The sequence below is a fragment of the Lontra canadensis genome, unplaced genomic scaffold (assembly GCF_010015895.1).
Source record: "Lontra canadensis isolate GAN:19392208 unplaced genomic scaffold, GSC_riverotter_1.0 scaffold78, whole genome shotgun sequence".
Taxonomy (NCBI): domain Eukaryota; kingdom Metazoa; phylum Chordata; class Mammalia; order Carnivora; family Mustelidae; genus Lontra; species Lontra canadensis.
The window spans coordinates 6,511,132-6,533,380 of record NW_022631072.1 but is presented as its reverse complement, the minus strand read 5'-3'; the positions used below and the strand labels follow the sequence as shown (position 1 = coordinate 6,533,380).

Sequence of the window (22,249 nt, the reverse complement as noted above, 5' to 3'; positions counted from 1 at the left end):
TTCTTTTGATGATTTAGAAGGATTAATGTAGATAGTTTGGTTTACTATGTTTTCTTTGGTGCCCTGGATCTTAAAAAATAAATTCTCCTAAAATTCATCTAGAAATTTTATTGGTAAAACATTTCTGGAAGTGAGAGTTACAGTTGATTATTTTTCGGTCCTTTTCTTAGGCAGTGAATAATGATTAAATATTGGACACTTTAAACCAAATTTCCTTAATAGAGCTTATGTTTGAATCAGTCCTTTGTGCCCAGAAAGCTAAAGCAGCACTCAATGGAGCGGATATTTATGCTGGATGTTGCACACTAAAAATCGAATATGCAAGGGTAAATATATTTTCAACACTTTGCCAAAGAAATATTTATGCTTTGGATATACAGTTTGAGCTTATTTTCTTTTTGATCTTAACAGCCAACTCGTCTAAATGTTATTAGGAATGACAATGACAGTTGGGACTACACTAAACCATATTTGGGAAGGCGAGGTAAGTATTTTATGCATTTTAGAATGTTCTCACATCTGCTGACAAATTTTTACATGCAGTTAGATTCCTTTTTCCTGAGGTGAGCTAGTGCATTTAAATGAAAACCTTGTTGGTGAATGCTTTTGTTGCGAAAGGCCATGTAATGCTGGAAAATAACCTTGAAATTAGTGCCCCCTACTGGTATGTGCTGAGTTATTTATATTTAGTTCAACAAGGAGCCCATACATACAGGCACGCCCGCAGTTCAAGGACTTGCATTTCTCCAAGCAGCTCTCTCTCTTTGGAGGAGAGGAAACTGATTCAGAATATTCCTTACAAACTGCAGACTTGCACACTGCTTCTCTATGGAAAGGACTTTTCCCCCAAGCTGGACGAGGCATTAAGAAGGATAGAGGACTCCAACAGGCTGACTCTACACTTCATCATGCACAACATCGGCATCAGCAAAAAGCCCTCTGAAAAACTCAGACTTGCAATTCACCTTGACTGCATACTGCATGCACCATCACCCCAAGTTTTTAAAGGAGGACACTTAACAGTACTTCAGACTTGCATGGGATGAACACCATGATAGACTGTGCCCATTTATTCAAGTTGTATGTGTATATTGGTCTGATTTCCCTTAAGGTTCCAGTTGTAGAATTTAAGACTTTTCACTTACGGGTACTAGACTTTATTTACAATGTTGTAAATCTTAATGCCCATTAATGTAACTGTTTTCAGCTCAGATTCAAATTGTTAATTGGCAGATAACCAGGGCCAGTTTATCTATAGGTCTTGAGAATTGCTAATGCTCAACCAATCCACACAGATATTAAAGATAAAAGGTTTAGAAAGGTGCATATTTGCTGCACTCCAATTTACTCTTTTGGGTTTTTTTTCCTTAACTGTGGACATTGAGCACATTAACATAATGATGAAAAGTTGCATTATATGTAAAAGATGGTTTCTGTGTGGTTTGATTTTTTTTTTTTTTGTAAAGTGGCTGTTTATAAGTTGTCACTTTTTGTAACAATTTAAGGTTATCATTCATGTTAACTTGTGTAACTAGAAATTTTGACATTTTAAATGTAGGTGAAAGTAACATGTCTGTTCAAGGTAGACTATATTTAAACTTGATAAATCTTAAAATAAGAGCATTTCACTTGAAATGCATTTCCACCTATAACTTAGAAATTTCATGAGCATAGGTTTGACTGATAAAATTGTTCAACTAACTGTGTGGCAATTCTGGAATATACAAGTTAAAATGTGGATCTTGTAAAAACAAGGGGGCTGCAGTATTGGCTACACCTCAACTACAATATCAGTGTTTGAACCTCATGTTGAAAAAACTCACCAAGATAAGCATATCTATAAAAGTCCATAAAGTAGGAAAAACTTTTATGGCACCCAGAATATCTTGGGCAGTAGGGACTCCATAGTGCATGTGTTCTTAACAAAAGAAAACATCACAAAAGACAATATGATGATCCTTTGCATGTTGCAATATTTAGAACTTCGGGTGATTGGCCCCTTTAATTCTCAATTCTTAGGAAACCATCTTGCCTTATGCATGGGGTTGCAAACAGGTTTGTATTGTGATGCAGCTTTGGCTGGACCCCACATTTTTCCCTACTTACAAATCTGCTTGGCATAGGCTTGGTACAGTTGAGCACAGTATTGGAAAACAAAACCTTAGTACTCAAACAACAGAACAAGTGGTTGATGAGAAATCTCTCACTTCTGTGAAATTACAATCCGTTATTGAATACTTTTTTTTTTTTTTAAACTCGAAACAGTTTTGGTTACATTTCTCTTAATGTCTTTTAAAACATTTGTAGATGTGCTTCTTATTATAATAGTGTTTACATCTTTTTTTTTTTTAGAAGGTCTAAAGTTTACGCAGAGCCAGCTTAGATTAGTTTTTCATACAAGGAATTATAATCAGAAAAGGTTAGAAACGTGTGAGGTAGATATTTAGATAGTGAAATATAAAGAAGTAAAACAAGTTCAGTTAGTTTTCAAGGGGAAAATATTCTTGTTTTCAAGGGGAAAATATTCTTGCTTTCTAAGTCTAGCAGTTTCTGTTCTTGTTTTTGTAGTGACTTCATCTTCCACTCAAGTTGATACTGAATTTTAAGTTTTTCTACCAAAAGGAACTCTGTAATAAATACAACCTCATTTTTAAAAGTCCTTTTCAGCCCAAATTACGCTTAGTATAAAAAGTTCTTAGTCTGGACTCCAGAGAATCATTCCAGAAATGGTAAACAAAACTTGTGTATATGTGCATTTTGGGGGGAGAAGGTATATAGCTTCCATCAGATTTCAGATGAATTCATGAAAAGTCACAAACCACTATTTATAGACTGATGTAATCAGCATTTGACTCTTCCGCACACTTTTTGTTTCATGTGACCTTATATTAGGTAGCGAATGCTTCAGATGAAGAGAACTATTAATAATGAGAATGTTTGGCTGAAAGATACCTTGGGAGACCATCCACTCTAACTCCTTCATTTTATGAATGAAGATTGTCAGTTTCTGTGATTATACAGCAAATTAGTGGTTAAATTGGAATCTTCTGATTCCCAGTCTAGTGCTCTTTCTTTATATAGTACACTGTTAACTGTATCAGTAAAACTGAGCCATGAAGACATTATGGTGTTTTTGGTTTAAGATTCCTTAGTTAGATAAGGAATTGCATGTAGTGTTTGGTGGCATGCTTAAGTAGAGGAATATTAACAGAAGGGATTAGCCGACTGGATTAATTCAGGAGGAGTGGGACTTAAATGATGATGCTGGAACTCCCCATGTAATAGAAAGAGGGAACTGAATGACTGGAGAAGAAATGACTTTGGGGAAATGGAGGGAGGATCTTAGTAACTTGGAAGCATTTGAGAGGGTTTTTGGAGATAGACTAAGTCTGTGAGTCCCAAACGGGATAGAAAAGGGTAGAGGACCAATTTATATACAATACAAAAATTATCTCATTATTTAGGACCAACTGAAAAATGTAAAGGAAGGTAATGAAGGTAATAAGTACATTGTTACTGGTATTGGGTAAGCAGAGGGCTAGATGGTTCCAATTGATAGGGATGGTGTAAAGAGAATTTATACACTGAATAAAAGGTGAATTAGATGACCTCTTAGGTCCCTTTTAATGCTATGCTAACTTGGGATAGGTACTTAAAATGGTGCTTCTCTGGGCTGAAGTGAAAATTATTTCTCATCTCCCATAAATCTCATTTGTTTAGGTGACTAAGGATTTTAGAAAGCCTCTCTGTGAATTTTCAAAGATTAGAATGACCAGATTCATAAGATATATATATATTTTTAAATCTTATTTGGTACTATAATTTGATCAGCAAACTTTATAAAAGTATTCTACAGTAATTTCTAAAATTTACCAACCAACATAGGAAGTGCTATTTTAGAAACTTACAAGTAATTTTTTTTTTTTTTTTGGATATTTCAAATTAACTTTAGGAAAATTGGCATGCCTTTCCTGAAAACATAGCTAGCATAAAAATTATTTTTTAGGAGTATTGTAGTACTCTCATCCAATAATGTAGCCCCCTTGGTTAGCTTTATCTTGGCATATTTAAACTTTGGGGGGGTGTTCATAGTCCTGCCTGGTGTTAAGGTCTATAGACAATGACCAATCCATGATATAAAATGGGCCAGTGATGTGCAAATTTCCAGCTCTCAAGTCAGTAGGTGTTTGTAAATATGTGTATATACATACAAAATACTCTGTGTTTACTGATTGTGAAACCATGTAATACAGGTTGTTGTTGGCTTATGCTGAACTTCTTGAAAGAAGCCCACTTTGAAAATGTGTTGCTGTTGAAGCTAATAGTATGATTCAGGTACTGTCTTTCAAAAGTACTGCACTTAAAGCTTGTTTTAAAGACATGTATTGGTAAAAACTTCTGTACAGTGTCAAACTCTAGCATTGTGTATGTTCACTTCCTGAAAAGTATCCATTCTTTCCTTAAATTTGAAAGTGTGATTGTATTTGGCATTTGCCAAAAAGATATTTTCAAGCTAAGTGGAATTTGTTAGATAGAATTACTTCCTTAAACTCTTGGTGTTTGTATTTAAATTGGATATGAATGGATGTTTAAAGTTAACCAGGAATCCTATTTCTTTCATGAATTGTAATGGATGTTTTGAATGGGTGTTTCCCATGTGAGTACTCTGTTAAGTACTTGGGTCAAAATTGTTAAAACCATGTTTCTACTTTTGTGTCAGATAGAGGAAAGGGTCGCCAGAGACAAGCCATTTTGGGAGAACACCCTTCTTCGTTTAGACATGATGGCTATGGTAAGTTTGTCAAGGCAGAAGGAAGGTAGTATAGACAAACTATTAGAATTTTTGCATTTCTGATGAAGAATGGCACATTTCTTGTCTCTCTTTTTCCTGCTCACCTGACTTGGTTTATAGGGGATCAGTCCCTTATAATGTACTCCCAAAGAGTTGTCCAGATTCCTTTGTTTTCTTAGGATATTGATTTATCATATAATCCTTGAGATGAATGAGAGCTATTGGTTGGGGGTTGAAAGCTTTTTTACCATTTTGGTTTGGTTTGGTTTTGATTAGTAATGGGCAGTGGTCTGTTAGAGGACCAAAAGGAAATATTATTGCTCAGTAAGTATATTTTCTTCCATTCTAGCCATTAGGAACAAAGAGGAACTTTGAGTAATAAAGGCAGAAAGAATGGGGCATTTGTCAAAAAGAGCCTAATTCTTTAGTTCTACAGTTGGTATTTTGGCTTTGGCTAAATTTGTTTGTACTTAATTCCTCTTTTAAAACTTCTCAGTTTTAATGTTAGCTATGTTGGTAAGGTTAAATAATACTCTTCCTCAGGAAAAAGTTAGGCATCAGACTATTGTTCTTATAGGGGTAGATGTTGAGAATTGTTACTGATAAGACTTGCAACTGGTTATAAGTTCTGTGTTTTTAGATCTTCTTTAGTTTTTAGTAGTGGTTATTGACCCCACCTATTCTGTGGTTTAAGGCTGAAGTACAATGCTGTTAGAAGCTGTAGAAGATAGAAATTGCTATATTGTACTCTTGGGATTTATCTTCTAAAATCTTCTGGTGTTGCCTATTGTCCGTAATGTTTTCAGATTGCCTACAAGTTTGATGACTATTCTTAGCCATGAATTTTAGCTTATTCCTTAGTGTCTTTTCTCTGGGATTTATTACCTGTGTGTGTGTGTGTGTGTGTGTGTTTGCGTGCACGCGTTGTATGTGTGTGTTCAGGTTGCTATGGTAGTCTGTCTGGAAGAAGTGATTGAAACAATCTGTTGTCAAAATAGTAAGTGTGGTATATAATGAAAATATTCCTCCAGTGGTTTCAGTGAGTTCCTTGATCATTTTTCTTAGCTGTTTCTTTAACACCATAAATATTAAATCTGGTCATGTAGATAGTTCTGCTCCTGTAGTAAAGAAACACTTATTAGGAGCCGACTGTGCTTTCCATAGTGGGAGGTTACAAAGAATTGCTTATGACAAGTTTGTAGTGTAGTTGTGGAGTATATGTGTCATGGCCATTGGCGGAAGGCTAAAAATTGTTTAAATATTTTGCCAAGGGGTCTAGAAAAGTCTGTGAAAGAATAAATGAAGGACAAAGAACTCTACTGTGGTATTGTTGACACAGACTATTTTCTCATTCTGGGTTTTCAGGTTTGCCTTCATAGAATACATCTTACTGAAAATTGGTATAAATAAAAGTATATTATATGCATGTGTAGAGAACTCTATATTTTTAAAAAGCCTATTGTGAAATTCTTTGTCAGTTTCATACTCTAATTAATTTTGTGTGTGTAAATTTTAAAATGTAAGATTACTAAAGAGAGGTGCAAAATTCTTTGCATTGGCAGTTAAATAGGGTCCTGCTGTGGAGGACTGGTTGTGGGGTTGTGTAGGGACAGCCATTCTGAGCTATATCCATTGAAATGTTAACTCTCTGAGGATAACTTGTTTTACTTTCCTAGGGGAGTAAGCAGAACAGAGTATAGGAAGAGTGAGAGATGAATACAAAGAGGTAGAGAAAGAGAAGTAAGGTGAGGAAATTGGGGGAAAAGCAAAGAAGATGGGAGTAGGTGCTAGTGATATATTGAGCCTGTTTAAAAACTGCAGATCATATCTGTATCCCTTCAGATCAGCAGTTCAGCAAAATAGGTATTTTTGCATTTTGGTGTCATATCATAGGTGGCTTTTCCTTTATTTATTTACTTATTTTTAAAGATTTTATTTATTTATTTGACAAGAGATCACAAGCAGGCAGAGAGGCAGGCAGAGAGAGGGGAAGCAGGCTCCCCGCTGAGCAGAGCGCCCCATGCGGGGCTCCATCCCAGGACCCCGAGATCATGACTCGGAGCAAGCGGAAGGCAGAGGCCTAGTCCACTGAGCCCCCAGGCGCCTCTGGCTTTTCCTTTATGATGGAATATGAGAATGAGGGAATAGAAAAGGTTTAATGACTTAATTATATTAGATTTATTCATTGGTTGATTATAGTAGTATAAATCTGTGCTCTCAGAATTCTTTAAATCTTTTTTACTTTGGGAAGCACTATCCTATGAGGTGAACTGGTAGATGCCCTCATACTTGAAAAGTATTATTTTTACCACTTCTATACAGATTTGTTTTCTGTGGGTCTAAGAAAATTTTGTATATTAATTGCTAGCATCTTTGGATATGGCTCCTGGACCGGAGATTTTAAAGTATAAGGATGAGAAATGCCTTTCAGATGATAATGCATTTATGTAGCATTTTCCACATAATCGAATTTTTTTAATACCTGAAGTATTAGCTTTTTAAGCATCAAAACATTTTGTATGAATTTTTTATTATAGAAACATTTAAAAAGATTTCTACTTTTTCTTCTTAAACAATATAGGCAACAATTTAAATAGTATAGATAACAATTTAATCCTGAGGACTGAGGTCATAATTACAAACATCAGTTCCATTCTCTAGCACTGAATTCATTTGTTACCTATGGTAGTGGATCTCAACATTTTTGGGCATTGACCAACTTAAGCAGAGTGGAAGTTTCCATTGCCCATCCACTACACATCTTTCTACTTTCTATGAAAAAATTCAGTGATAATAGTGAAGTGTATTTTTTTTTTTTTAAGATTTTATTTATTTGACAGAGAGAGATCACAACCATTGAGCAGAGAGCCCGACGCGGGGTTTAATCCCAGGACCCTGGGATCATGACCTGAGCTGAAGGCAGAGGCTTTAACCCACTGAGCCACCCAGGCTCCCCAGTAGTGAAGTGTCTTTAAAGCAAACGGTGGTAGCAAAGGGATGGTGTAGCATGGATATGTACTTCTGCAGTAGGGATAAGAATGATTGATATTTGACCCCAGCGTATGTATAAAGTTTAAATTAGAGTTCAAAATATGTGTTGCTCCTAACAAGTAACTCACCATGAGCTCTATTATTTTGATAAATTACTAATCATCAGCAAGAAGGGCAGTTGAAGGTTTAAGGCAACACTGATGTTGCATTAATGAAGTGTTTCTTCCTTCATGAAATCGTAGGAACTCACACTGTGTGTATGCTCACTGGTAGTATTGCTGTGTTGTTATGAATGACAGCTATATTAAGAATACTAAATACTGAACTGGAGTCCGCATAAGCTTTAATAGCATGCTATGAATACCAAAATGTAGTTCTTGGTAACTTACTTAGTGGATAACAGGTGTCCCTTAGTTTTACATCAAAATGAGGATCAGTGGCATTACATATTCTTCTTGAGAAATGAAGAAAAGACTTGAGTCTTTGGATTGGTTTCTTGAACATCAGGAGGACCTTTCCATGTTACAAGAGTATGCTTCTGTAATCACTAACTCAGGAGTATCTAACATGTATGGGTTTATATTTCTGAGCTATGCATCCATTTTAGTTGCTGCTTTTAAGTCGAAGTATAGTTGACATACACTGTGACACTAGTTGAGTGTACAACAGAGAGATTGATGGTATTGTGCTATGTGTGGTCCTCACCATGGTAAGTGTGGTACCATACAGCGTTACTAGAGTATTACTGACCATATTCCTTCTGCAGTACTTTCCATCCCGGAGACTTATTTTTTTGCACTGAGAGTTGATCCTCTTTTCCTGTTTCACCCCCTCTTTTCTCTCCTCCGGCAACCACCAGTTTATGAGTTGGTGTCCTAGTTGCTTCTCATTTTTTAGGACTCTTTCTTCTTGCTGTTGTGAATGTGCCCTATGCCTGCTTTTAGTATCCGTTTCTCCAGACTCCCCCATTCGTGTCTGTTCCATTGACTTTTTAGCTTTATTTTTCTTGTTACTTCCAATCTGTTACAGATGGGAAAACTGGATAAATCAAAGTTGTTTAGAACTACTCTAAAATTAGAAAGTTAGTTCTTAATAAGGATTCTCAGTATGAGACATCGATTTGTGTGTGTTTTGTGACAACCGTTTCAGCTGTTCAGGCTTATTCTGGGTTCTTGATGTTGTTTCAGATAATGCAGGGTGCTGAATAAATGATACCTTTGAGTCGATAAGGTATTAATGAAATCAGGGGTTTTGTTTCCTAAATTAGAATTAGGGTAATAAAATACCGGAAAGCATGTTACAGTAAAATATATTCAAGGAGATAGCTTTTCAGTGGAACTAAAGAGGTGTTCTTTTTTAAAATGTCTGTATAGAGATAGTTTCTGAGATTTCACTGTATATTTTATTGTATTCTCCTCCAAAAGATGTTGGCAGAAGGTTTTTTGGTTTTGTTTTTTTAAATTTGAGATACAATTTTTACACAGTGGCCCAAAGTTTTACACTGATTCTCCCCATCCCTGCTATCTGTGGCTTGATCTTACATACTTCTTTGTTAAACAGTATTTTTAGAAATATAAACTTTAAGCCTGATGTATATGCAGAGGTGTGCAGGTCAGTGTATCTTGGATCTGGTACACAGAAACAGATTTTATTAATCCCCACAGGTTATATTTGAATATTAATACATTTGAGTTTTCCTTGGACATACATCAAACTAGCTAATACTAAGAGTTTACTTTTAGCGGTGAAGTGTATCTGCTAAGTTGTGTTTTGTTTTGTTTATCATTTTTATAGGATCCCATGGTCCATTGTTGCCTTTACCGAGTCGTTACAGAATGGGCTCTCGAGATACGCCTGAGCTTGTTGCATATCCATTACCACAGGCATCTTCCTCTTACATGCATGGAGGAAACCCCTCTGGGTCAGTTGTAATGGTTAGTGGATTACATCAGCTCAAAATGAACTGTTCAAGAGTATTCAACCTATTCTGCTTATACGGAAATATTGAAAAGGTAAGTTTCCTTTTATATTAATTTCTTTACTAGGATACCTAGTAGGAAAGTTTGAAAAGGCAGCAAATATATATGTCTTCTCCTTGTATTAGGAACATAAAAGTTCTTTTAGTAGTAACCCACGTAAGCTAAAAATTTATTACGTAGGAACTTCAGAAATTGTTTTTTGTTGGTAAGTGATCAGTGTAGGTTATTGGTACTAAAATACTTTAAAAATAGCTAATGTAAATGGAATTCCAAAACAATAGTTTAGTCAGTTACTAGCCTGTTTTTTGTTTTTTTTTTTAATCATTGCCAAGTGTTTCTAACACTTAACGTTTGAACTGTAGAATTTGAAAGAGCAAATGGAGCTTGGCCACAAGTCCTGAATTTTAGGAGAGTTCTAGATTTAAATACTTGCCTCCCAAATGCTAGAGTTCTAGTAGCTTCTGAGGAACAGTGTACTTTTAGCTCTATCAGTATTTGAAACTGACCCCCTTTGAAAGAATGTGTCCAAAACTATATCTGGAGGCTTATACTCAAAAAGCAGCAAAACATTTAAATTTTACATATTTTAAAGATCTTTAAAGCTATGACCTTATTTTTATTAGACAACCATTTCCTGAGATCTGTGATGTTTTGTTCATTGATATCTCATAAATATTTAAAATAGTTCCTATCATAAAGTAGATACTTAAACTGTTCTCTGAAGAATCATGGAAAATTTAACTGGGGAAGTGATTGGTCATCTTAAGTTACCACTTGTTTGATACACTTGCCAGTGAGTTTCAGTACTGAGATAATGTTATTTTTCTCTATTGTTTAAAGTGATTTTAGTGTTCTTTTCACTATAATAAAAAGGTACAAGCATGTGAGTCATAAATGTGTGGGAGCAGGAGCATGGCTTGAAAAGTTGGTACTCTGAGTTCTTGGTTCATTAATTCCAAAATAAAGGCTCCTTGAACTGAGAAAGCAACTCAGAAACTCTCTGAAACAAGAATTTCCTCAACATAACCATTTGACCGCATTTAGAAAAGAAAAAGAAAATCCCACATTTGTTCTAGGGATAACATATGGGGTATTTCTTCTTACATAACTTGCCAGGAATACATGAACAAATTTAGCAACATTGGGAGAAGTAGTTCAGATTTTTTCACACAGACATTTATCTTAGACACCTAGGTGTTAAGGTTTAGGGACTGCGTGTTTGTTAACTAAATGGGCTTTAATGTGTATTTTAATCTTACCACGTAATGTTACTTTTCTGTTCGTGCTTTTCATATTTGTAGACAATCAGAATCAGTTTAATCAACATCTTTAGGATATCTTTGTCTTTTCTGTTATGAACTAGTTGTCTCTAGGTTTAGAAACCTAAATCACTTTGTTTAATAAACTTGAACAATTCCAGTCTCACATGTCAAAAATTTTTTTGTATTTTAAACAATTATGATACATGAAACTTAAGCTATGGTAATCCTTTAAAAGACCCTTATAGGGGCTCCTGGGTGGCTCAGTGGGTTAAAGCCTCTGCCTTCGGCTTGGGTCATGATCCCAGGGTCCTGGGATTGAGCCCCACTTTGGGCTCTGATTTCAAGTAAAGCTGAAAGTCCTGCTACCACCAAGTTTTGTTCAAGTACAGGTATGGTATAAAAACATTGGGAGAGCCCATTAAAATTGGTAGTTGCAAGGGTAGATATAAATGCTATGTGGCATGTGTTATGTAAATACATTTGTAGTTTTCTTTTAAGGCTAACAAATAAGAAGTATGTTCAAGGTGTTATGAATGTTAGTGGTACAGAATAGCTATTAAGGAGTTTCTAAGGAGTAGGTACTAGCTTAATTATTATCATACTTTACCCATTTAACCCTATGATCGTGTTATCTATTAAAATTAGAATAGTATAAGAGGGTAAGTGTGGCCTCTGCCCAAGATCATGAAATATTGTGAAGTATGCCTGTTTTTAAAACTGCCCCTACCTTGTACAAGCCTTCCTGCTGGCGGTGCTGTCTCAAGGCCATCATGCATTATTTCTTAGAGCATCTTGTTTATTGCTTTAACAGCATTCTGAGTAGTTGGGAATTATTATTTATTTTAAAATTTTTGACCTACCTACCAGAATATAAGTTTCAAGAAGACCTTGTCTATTATATTCACCATTAATCCCTAGTACCCAGCACAATGTTTATCAAAATATTTTAGGCACCTAATAAATACTTGTTTAATGAATAAATATTGATGAGCCCTACCAGATACTATCATTATCTCTGTTTTATAGGGAAGCCTGTGACTCAGAGAAGAAAGTTGCCCCAAATCACCCAATAAATAGCAGAGCCAGGGTAAACCTGTGCTCTTCTTCATTGTGCTACACAATGGAATTATAGTCTTCCTTTTTAACTTTGTTGAATTACAAGGGTCTAATAGCACAGCAGAGTAAAGATTCCAGGTGATCTTCTGTATTTGACTTCAGCCACTTAAATCATACTCTCTTTAAGAAATTCTGTTATTGTAGAAGGGAAATAAATAGTCACCTTTTTGGGATTTTTGTATTTACAGGTAAAATTTATGAAGACCATTCCTGGTACAGCACTGGTAGAAATGGGTGATGAGTATGCTGTAGAAAGAGCTGTCACACATCTTAACAATGTCAAATTATTTGGGAAAAGACTTAATGTTTGGTAATTATCTTAAGTGGTAAATTTAAAAAGTATTAAAAAATCATTTTTATTAGATATTTCAGTTTCAGAATATTTTAATGTAATTGAGAGCACATTTGAAACTAGCACCTATAATGTTACCATTTTAGACAAAATATGTTAGGGTCATATAATTCAGGTTTTGCCCACCTATACCTAGTTTTTAGTGTTATGATAAAGCAGCATGTTAAAAATGGGCAAGTTTTATGTAGTTTCCCAATTTGAGAATATACCTAACCTATAAGAGTGATGGATTATAACTTAAACATTCAAGTAAATGTTTAAAATATTAAATAAATCATATTTAAATATCTACTTTTGTCTTATTTGTCAGAATTGATGCAGGCATAGATACTAATATTTCGACACTGCCTACTTGTTGCTTTTTGTCTAACAAGGTATGTTCTGTACCTTTTTCCTTCCCAATCCTTAGTGTGTCTAAACAACATTCAGTTGTTCCCAGTCAAATATTTGAGCTGGAGGATGGTACAAGTAGCTACAAAGATTTTGCAATGAGCAAAAATAATCGCTTTACAAGTGCTGGTCAAGCATCTAAGAATATAATCCAACCACCCTCATGTGTGTTGCATTATTATAATGTCCCATTGTGTGTCACAGAGGAGACTTTCACAAAGGTAAAGAAATCCTATTTCTTATTTTAAAATTTATAATATTTTAGCCTCGTTTTAAAGTCTTGCTTTATTCATCATCTGCATTTGATGTTATCAGTATTCTGTTATTTATTTCAGTCTTCATAGTTACTCTTTGACCATTGGACTTTTCTGGTCCCCAATCTGCATTAGTCTTTAGTCTTTTGTTGGTTTGTGGCTCTTTTTTTGTTTGTTCGTTTTGTTTTAATTTTATTTATTTGACAGAGAGGGAATACAAGCAGGTGGAGTGGGAGAGGGGAAAGCAGGCTTCCCACCAAGCAGGGACCCTGATGGCAGAACTCGATCCCAGGACCCCGGGATCATGACCTGAACCGAAGGCAGATGCTTAACGACTGAGCCACTCAGGTGCCCTGTGGCTTGGTCTTTTTGACAACTGGAATTAGAATGAGATACCTGACTTCTCCATTCAGAAAGCTCTTTTATGGGGCACCTGGGTGGCCCAGTGGGTTAAAGTCTCTGCCTTCCGCTCGGGTCATGGTCCCAGGGTCCTGCGATCAAGCCCCGAATCGGGCTCTCTGCTCTGCAGGGAGCCTGCTTCCCCCTCTCTCTCTCTGCCTGCTTGTGATCTCTGTCAAATAAATAAAAATAAAATCTTTAAAAAAAAAAAAAAAAGCTCTTTTATTATGCCCTTAAATCTTGCCCATAACAGGGGGCGTCTGGGTGGCTCAGTTGGTTAAGTGTCAGCCTTCAGCTCAGGTCATGATCCCAGGGTCATTTTTTTCGAGTCCTGCATCAGTCTCCCTGCTCAAAGAGCCTGCTTCTCCCTCTTCCTTTGCCCCCCTCCCCCGCACTCATGTTCATGCTCTCTGTCTTGTGAAAACAAATAAAATCCTTAAGAAACAAAATCTTGCCCATAGCAAAATTTTATGTATCCCTGCTTTTTTGCCAAACTGTAGGAAATGCTTTAGAAAAGAGCTGATTTTTCTGGAACTCCACTCCCTACCTTAGATACTAGATAAATTCTGACAACTCTGAGAATACATATTTAGTTATAAATCTATAAATCTGTGGTTTTATTGTATAGCACGAAATTATTTACATAGTTTATTGAACATCCCTTTTTAAAGTTGATTTTCTCATAGAACTTAACAATCTAAAACATGTTTGATTTCATTCATTCATGCCAGACTTAAATGCTGCCACAAGGATTACTTTTTCTATTTTCTAGAGTGAGTGAGAACATGAGCACATGTGTGCGTACACAGGGGTGAGGCAGAGGGGCAAAGCGAGAGGCAGAATCTTTTTTTTTAAAGATTTATTTACTCACTTGAGTGAGTGTGCACGCACCTCAGTGGGGGAGGGGAGGGACAGGAGGGGAGAGAGAATCTCATGCAGACTCCCACTGAGCATGCAGCCTGAGGCGGGGCTAGATCCCACAACCCTGAGATCTTGATCTGAGCAGAAATCATGAGTCGGATGCTTTTTTTTTTTTTTAATTAATTTACTTTTATTAATAGTGTATTTTTGTTTTAGGGGTACACGTTTGTGATTCATCAGTCTTACACAGTTGACAGCACTCACCATAGCACGTACCCTCCCCAGTGTCCATCACCCAGCCACCCCATCACTCTCACCCCCTCTGCACTCCAGCAACCCTCCGTTTGTTTCCTGAGATTAAAAGTCTCCTATGGTTTGTCTCCCTCTGGTTTTGTCTTATTTCATTTTTTCCTCTCTTCTCCTAAGGCCCTCTGCCTTGTTTCTCAAATTCCACATATCAGTGAGATCATATGATAATTGTGTTTCTCTGATTGACTTACTTTGCTTAGCATAATACCTTCTAGCTCCATCCATCTCATAGCAAATGGCAAGATTCCAGTTTTTTGATGGCTGAGTAATATTCTATTGTATATATGTACCACATCTTTATCCATTCATCTGTTGATGGACAGATAGGCTCTTTCCATAGTTTGGCTATTGTGGACATTGCTGCTATAAACATTCGGGTACCCGTGCCCCTTCGGATCACTACATTTGTATCTTTGGGGTAAATACCCAGTAGGGCAGTTGCTGGGTCATAGGGTAGCTCTATTTTCAACTTTTTGAGGAACCTCCATGTTGTTTTTCAGAGTGGCTGCATCAGCTTGCATTCCCACCAACAGTGTAGGAGGGTTCCCCTTTCTCCACATCCTCACCAACATTTGTCATTTCCTGACTGGTTAATTTTAGCCATTTTGACCAGTGTGAAGTGGTATCTCATTGTGTTTTTTTTGATTTGTATTTCCTTGATGCTGAGTGATGTTGAGCACTTTTCATGTGTCTCTTGGCCATTTGGACAAAGAGAGAATGTTAAGCAGGCTTCCTGCTGGGGTCCAGTGCTCACAACCCTGAGATCATGACCTGAGCTAAAATAACGAGTCAAACACTTAACCGAATGAGCTACCCAGGTGCCCCCATAAAGTTTGCTTTCTAAAAGAAAAAAGGCAGGAATATTATTTTGGCCATATTTTTAATGGAGTTTCACATTTCTTTGACAGTTATGTAATGACCACGAAGTTCTTACATTCATCAAATATAAAGTGTTTGATGCAAAACGTAAGTGCACATTCCTCTTTTTAAGGTTTCTGGTTAAGCTGATGACAAGCAAATAACTGGACTTGTGTTTGTTTTAGCTTCTGCCAAAACGCTTTCTGGGTTGTTAGAATGGGAGTGCAAAACTGATGCCGTAGAAGCCCTGACAGCACTTAATCACTACCAGATAAGAGTTCCAAGTAAGTAAAATTGTGTCATAATTTTTCAGTAGGCGTTACTTCAGAAACATCGACAGTAATTTTAAAATAACATTTATGAGTTTTGGGGGGGTTTTTGTTTTTTGTTTTTTAAATATAGAGAAGTACGAAGAAAAAAGGCATATAAATCCCACAACCCACACAATCCTTACATTAGTTAACCTTTTACTCCATAACAGATTACCACATTTAGCAGCTTTAAACAGCAAACTGAGGGTCAGTATTCTGTGTGCAGTTGAGCTGGGTGTTTCTAACTTAGGGTCTCTTGAGGTTGTAGCCAAGCTGTTGTCTGGGTGTACAGTCATTTCAAGTCATGATTGGGGATTGAGAAATGATTTCCAAATTTATGTGGTTTGCAAGTCCAGTGAAGCTACATGGGCCATTTCGTCATGGTAGCTGGCTTCCTTCAGAGTGAGTGATCCAAGAGGGATGAGAGCAAAAGACTAAAACAGAAGTCACAGTGTCTTTTATGACCTAACATTGGAGGTGACATACTGTCACTTGTGCTGTATTCTTATGGTCACGCAGACCAACTATGGTACAGTGAGGGAGGGGGCTGTACAGAGCTATGAATACCAGAAGATAGTGATCATTGGGGCCATCTTGGTTGTTGGCTCCCACAGTCCTGTTCATCTTTCTAGAAGAAAGTCATACATACATTTATATGGTTAAAAAACTTAAAACAGCACATGAGGGTACAAAATGAAAGTTAAAGCTTTCTACAACTTACAACCTATTTGTCTTCCTTTCATTCCTCCTCCTCACTGTATGTATATCTACATTTTCAAAAGTTATACAGAATGGTTCCTCTATACATACTCTTCAGTGCCTTGCTGTTTTCACTTAATATGTCTTTGAGCTATTTCTATATCAGCACATGCAAAGCTACTACGTTTTTTTTTTTTAAGCACCCCAGAGTAGCTATTCATAGTAGAGATATACCACAGTTTATTTGATTTACCCATTTCCCCACTGATGAATACGGTTTCTCCAATTGTTTTTTCTACTACTGTAACATCCTTAATCATTGCACATTTTGTGTTCGTAGGGCAATTTCCTAGTATTGGGAACATAAAGGTTTATATTCTGATAGATGTTGCTCGATTGCCCTTTAAAAAGGTTGCACCAGTTTACATTTCTACCTGTGGTGTGTGAAAATGCCCGTTTCCCAACACTCTTTTTACCAACACTGAGTCTTGTCAGATTTTCAGTCTTTAACAAGTATGTTAGAAGAAAAATGGTATTCCATTGTTTTGGTTTGTATTAAATGAACTTGTCACTGTTTATTCTCTCCAGAAGGGTAATGGCCTCTTTTTCTACCACACAAAGTACACTCAAGTATTTAACTTTTGAAGCTTTGTGCTGTGTACTTTTTTTTTTTTTAAAGCTTTTATTTATTTATTTGACAGACAGAGATCACAGGTAGGCAGAGAGGCAGGCAGAGAGAGGAGGAAGCAGGCTCGCCGCGGAGCAGAGATCTTGATGTAGCGCTCAATCCCAGGACCCTGGGACCACGACCTGAGCAGAAGGCATACTTTAACCCACTGAGCCACCCAGGTGCCCTCTGTGTACTTTATTTTGATCCTGGATCTAAATGGTACTAGGTGATAGATAAATTGAGGTTTATCATACTATTCTATATATTTTTTTATGTTTGAAAATTTTAATTAAAGGATAAAAATCAGGAATACCTCCTTTCATTTAACTTGTTGTCACAAAAGTAAATTTTAAGTAGTAAATCAAGCTTAATATGTGTTAGAAGGTTTTTAAAGGCTTTAAAATTATATGCATATTTGAGACATACTCAAGATGTATTTTAGACTCCTTGCAGACAGGAACGATTATTTATCTTTTTATCCTCTCCAGTGTCATGCAAGTACTTGTTAATTTATGTGCTTTTTCCTTTATAGGAATTAAGAATTTTTTTGAAAATTTTTAATACATTAAGATACCAGGATTGTTTCTTTGCACAGTTAATTGAGGAGGAGTTATCTGCCTGATCTGAAAAGTTAAAAATGTATAAAATGGAAAAATTTTTGTGGAGGTTTTTTTGTTTGTTTGTTTTTTTGAGAAGTTTTAGAATTTAATACTAGATCTCCTGGAACTTTTTCACCTTATTAATATCTTCCTTTACATTCCATTCTTATGCCATTTTCCAGGTTGTGTTTGAATGGGCTTTTTTTTTTTTTTTTTTAATATATTTAAATTGAATTAGCTGGGATGCCTGGGTGGCTCAGTGGGTTAAAGCCTTTGCCTTCAGCTCAGGTCATGATCCCAGGATCCTGGGATCGAGCTCCACATCGGGCTCTCTGGTTGGCAGGGAGCCTGCTTCCTCCTCTCTCTCTGCCTGCCTCTCTGCTTGTGATCTGTCAAATAAATAAATAAAATCTTTAAAAATAAATAAATAAGTTGAATTAGCTGACATATAGAAGATCATTAGGTTCAGATGTAGAGTTCAGTAATTTGTCAGTTGTATATAACACCCAGTGCTCATCACATCACGTGCCTTCCTTAATGCCCATCACCCTATTACCCCATGCCCTGACCTCCCCACCTCTCCTCCAGCAACCCTCAGTTTGTTTCCTAGAGTTAAGAGTCTCTCATTTTTTGTCTCCCTCTCTGATTACTTCCCTTTCAGTTTGAACTGGCTTTTTTAGAGGAATTGCCATTCTGGTATATTCTGCAAAGTGAGCTTTGCTGATGGACATAAGCCTAATCCCGTACTGTTCACCTGTAATGATTAATTCACTAAGAAATACTGAGTGTGGGGCGCCTGGGTGGCTCAGTAGGTTAAAGCCTCTGCCTTTGGCTCAGGTCATGATCCCAGGGTCCTGGGATCGCCTCGCATCCGGCTCTCTGCTCAGCAGGGAGCCTGCTTCCTCCTCTCTCTCTGCCTGCCTCTCTGCCTACTTGTGATCTCTGTCTGTCAAATAAATAAATAAAATCTTAAAAAAAAATAAAAATAGTAAGAAATTTCCCTACTATAAACACTTAAAAAAAAAAATACTGAGTGTGCCTATGTGTCAGATAAGGTTTAGAGCAGTAGGCATGTAGCAGTGGACAAAGTCCCTGCCTTCATGTAGCTTACCTGGTGGTAGAGATGTACAAATGTAATCTTACCCTTACCTTACCTAGAAAGTTTCCTTTTTTACGTTTCTGCTTCTGATTTTATAAAAAGGTGAAATAATTTACTCTGCTAATTCAGGATAATCTTGAAAGTTTGATGAAGTGAACAGTTAACTTTGTTTTTTAATTTTTGCAGATGGTTCCAATCCCTACACATTGAAGCTTTGCTTTTCTACATCATCCCATTTATAAGAAGAGAAGAGCATGTTAGAATTTATGTTCACCTTTATTACAATTTTAAAGCTACACTTCATTAAAAAAAATTCTAAGATGGTTGATCTAATGTTGCCTTGCTTACTTTGACTTAAGATCCTGTTCTGTAATAAACAAATATTTTGCCTTGAGTAAATTTGTTGTAAAGTTAAATATTGAATTGTTTTCATTTTAAAATAGAATGTCATAATGTAGACTATCTACAGGTTCCTTGTAGATGACACAAATATATGATTTCTAATCTTATTATTTTTCTTCCACAGTGAAAATATATTTGCATTCTTAATGCTGATTATCTGCAAGTATTTTTCCATTGTGTATGAGATTAATGCAGGTGAAAGTATTGCATTTTAATATTATAGAATTCCTATAATATGTTTAGATGTTTAAGTATGTTGCAGTTATTCCTATTAAACATAACTTGTATTTATTAAGTATTTTAATCAAGTTTGAGAATAACATTGCACATAATGAATTTTAAGTACTAAAGATTTAGCTGATTTTATATTTCTGAAAGGCTAACAGACATGGATACACTTGTACAGTATGCACTCAAACTTATTTAAATTGGTGTAATTTTTTTTTTTTTAAGTCATTGTCCGTTTGTATTGACATGCCTCTGTTTCTAGTTACAGTTTGGAGATTTTATAAAGTTACAACAATGAGTTAATGTGTTCATCTTCATTTGTTGCATGTGACTTGATCTTGAAAACACATCTGGAATTTGGCATTAAGATTTTAATAGAAGTTATGATTAACAGTTCCTAACCTGAGATCCATGAATGGTCTGTAGGGAGTCCGTGAACCCCTTAAAATTGTATGTAGAATTTTGGGTACTTGCATTTTTATTTTATACTCTTGAATCCATGAGTAATAATATGTATTTTTCTACATGGTGCAAGGTGTAAGGATCTAATTTTATTTTTATTCCGAACAGATAGCTATTTGTTTCAACACCATTTATTAAACATTCTTTCTCCCACTGGATCTGGTTTTTTCCCTTTTTTTTGGAAAGTAATATATAATAAGGAAGGTGTAAACATGGTATTAAGAGACTGTAGCACACTTGAGTGCTTTGGTGGCTCTGTTGGTTAAGCATCTGCCTTCAACTCAGGTCGTGATCTCAGGGTCCTGGGATCGAGTACTGCCTTGGGCTCCCTGCTTAGTGGGGAGTCTGCTTCCCCTCCCCACCCCCCGCCTGCCACTCCCCTTGCTTGTGCTCTCTCACTCTTTCTCTGTCTCGTAAAAATAAATAAAATATTTTTAAAAAGAGAGACTATAGCACACTTGTTATCAAATTCATTTTTTATTAAGATTTATTTATTTATTTGACATAGCACATAAAGCGGGCAGAGAAACAGACTCCTCACTGAGCAGGGAGCCCAATGTAGGACTCGATCCCAGGACTCTGGGATCATGACCTGAGCCACCCAGGTACCCCAAATTCATAGCTTTTTTATAATAAAAATGTGATAGAGCCATTTTATATTTATCTTTAAGAAAAAGAAGAATGTTTCATCTACCCAAAATAACTGAAGTTTATATTGGCAATAGCAATTTTGTGATCTGGAGACTTTTAAACAAATTTTACAAGTAGAAGTTCCATTTAGATCTTTTGTAAAAGTTTTATTTTGAATTTTAACTTTAAAAAGACAGTTTGCCTTAATCCTCTTATAAATGAGACAGGGGTCTAAAAAGTTTTAGAACTATTGAATAGAAAGTTAAGATGGAACCTAAACACACATTAACATTTATTTCCCCTTGAATTTTAATAGCTGTGGACCAGTGTCCCTTTAGCTCTCTAAAGACCTAGAAAAATTTAAATTCAGTTTAGAGGTGTTTTAGACTCTTAATGATGAACACAGTGTGTTTTGCCAAGGGTAACTTTGTGTGTGAACTGTAAGTATGGTACTGGGTTGTGTACATACATTCCTCATTCATTCATTGCTAAATAATACCCAAGTTTACCTAACTCTACAAAAAACAAAACTTTTTTCCCCCTTCCCTTATAAATACTTTTCCACATTCATTGCAAAATTAAGATGTCTTCATTTTAAAAGGTAACTTCTGAAAAAAAAAGTAACTTCTGAATTTATGTAATAATTATTTCCTTCTCTTCCCCTCTTCTGAAAAGTAATGGTGATAGTTATCAGTTATTTTGTATCTAAGATTTTAGGAAACAAAAATTTGATTGTGACAGGGCTTATTTAATTTTGATTTGGTTTAAGTGGTATTAACTTTTTTTTTTAATTTTTAAAAGATTTGTTTTAGAGAGAAAGTGCAGAAGGGAGGGGCAGAGGGCAAGGAAGAGCAAGTCATAGGCAGACTCCACCATGAGCATGGAGCTGATGGGGGACTAGATCTCAGACCCCAAGATCATGACCTAAGCTGAAATGGAGAGTTGGTAGCTCAACCGACTGTGCCACCTCTAAGTGATACTGATTTTTACTTATGGACTCTCTCTTAATACTCTTTCCCCAACAAAATCATGAGTAAATTCTTAAGGTATAAACTATGTTTTTTGAGAAAATACTTATTTCAGAGAACATGAGCAGGGGAGGGGCAGAGGGAGAAGCTGACTCCCCACTGAGCAGAGAGTGTGACGAGGGCCTTGATCCCAGAACTGTGGGATCATGACCTGAGCCAAAGGCAGGCGCTTAACTGACTGAGCCACCCAGGCGCCCCTAAAGTATGTTAAGTTGTACCTTGCTGCTCTGGGCTCTAGTATGTCAGCCCTATACTGTTGCTATCAGTATTGTCTTTGACACTTTACTTGGGCATCACTGCTGTTTATATCCAGTATTATCTGATCCTAGAATGGAATTGGCTTTGGCAATGTTTTCTTTTTCCTTAGCCTTAACAACAACGTATCTTTCCGCTTTTACTAGGAGAACATGAAAGAGCATATTCTATAGCTAGAAAGAAGTAATACTAGCTTTGAGTTTGTTTTTTGAGTATTGAAATCCTATTCCATATCTAAATTCCATTAAATATTTGATAATACGTCTGTATAACTGAGTTAAGGAATATAAGCTGCTTATTAAG

General features: G+C 36.1%; 1 protein-coding gene across 2 annotated transcripts in view; it reads left to right on the top strand.

Annotated features, from left to right (window-relative positions):
- Window positions 1-19,874, top strand: part of HNRNPLL (heterogeneous nuclear ribonucleoprotein L like) — a 38,423-nt gene extending 18,549 nt beyond the window's left edge. Inside the window, exons 5-13 of one of the 2 annotated variants that reach the window (XM_032881940.1) lie at window positions 230-326; window positions 412-484; window positions 4,721-4,792; window positions 9,578-9,795; window positions 12,329-12,450; window positions 12,902-13,103; window positions 15,614-15,671; window positions 15,749-15,847; window positions 19,128-19,874. In XM_032881940.1, the coding sequence (XP_032737831.1) occupies window positions 230-326; window positions 412-484; window positions 4,721-4,792; window positions 9,578-9,795; window positions 12,329-12,450; window positions 12,902-13,103; window positions 15,614-15,671; window positions 15,749-15,847; window positions 19,128-19,183 (997 nt within the window). In that variant the 3' untranslated portion in view covers window positions 19,184-19,874. The remainder of the gene's footprint in view (window positions 1-229; window positions 327-411; window positions 485-4,720; window positions 4,793-9,577; window positions 9,796-12,328; window positions 12,451-12,901; window positions 13,104-15,613; window positions 15,672-15,748; window positions 15,848-19,127) is intronic. The other variant, XM_032881941.1, reaches the window with a different exon arrangement.
- Window positions 19,875-22,249: the final 2,375 nt, after the last annotated feature.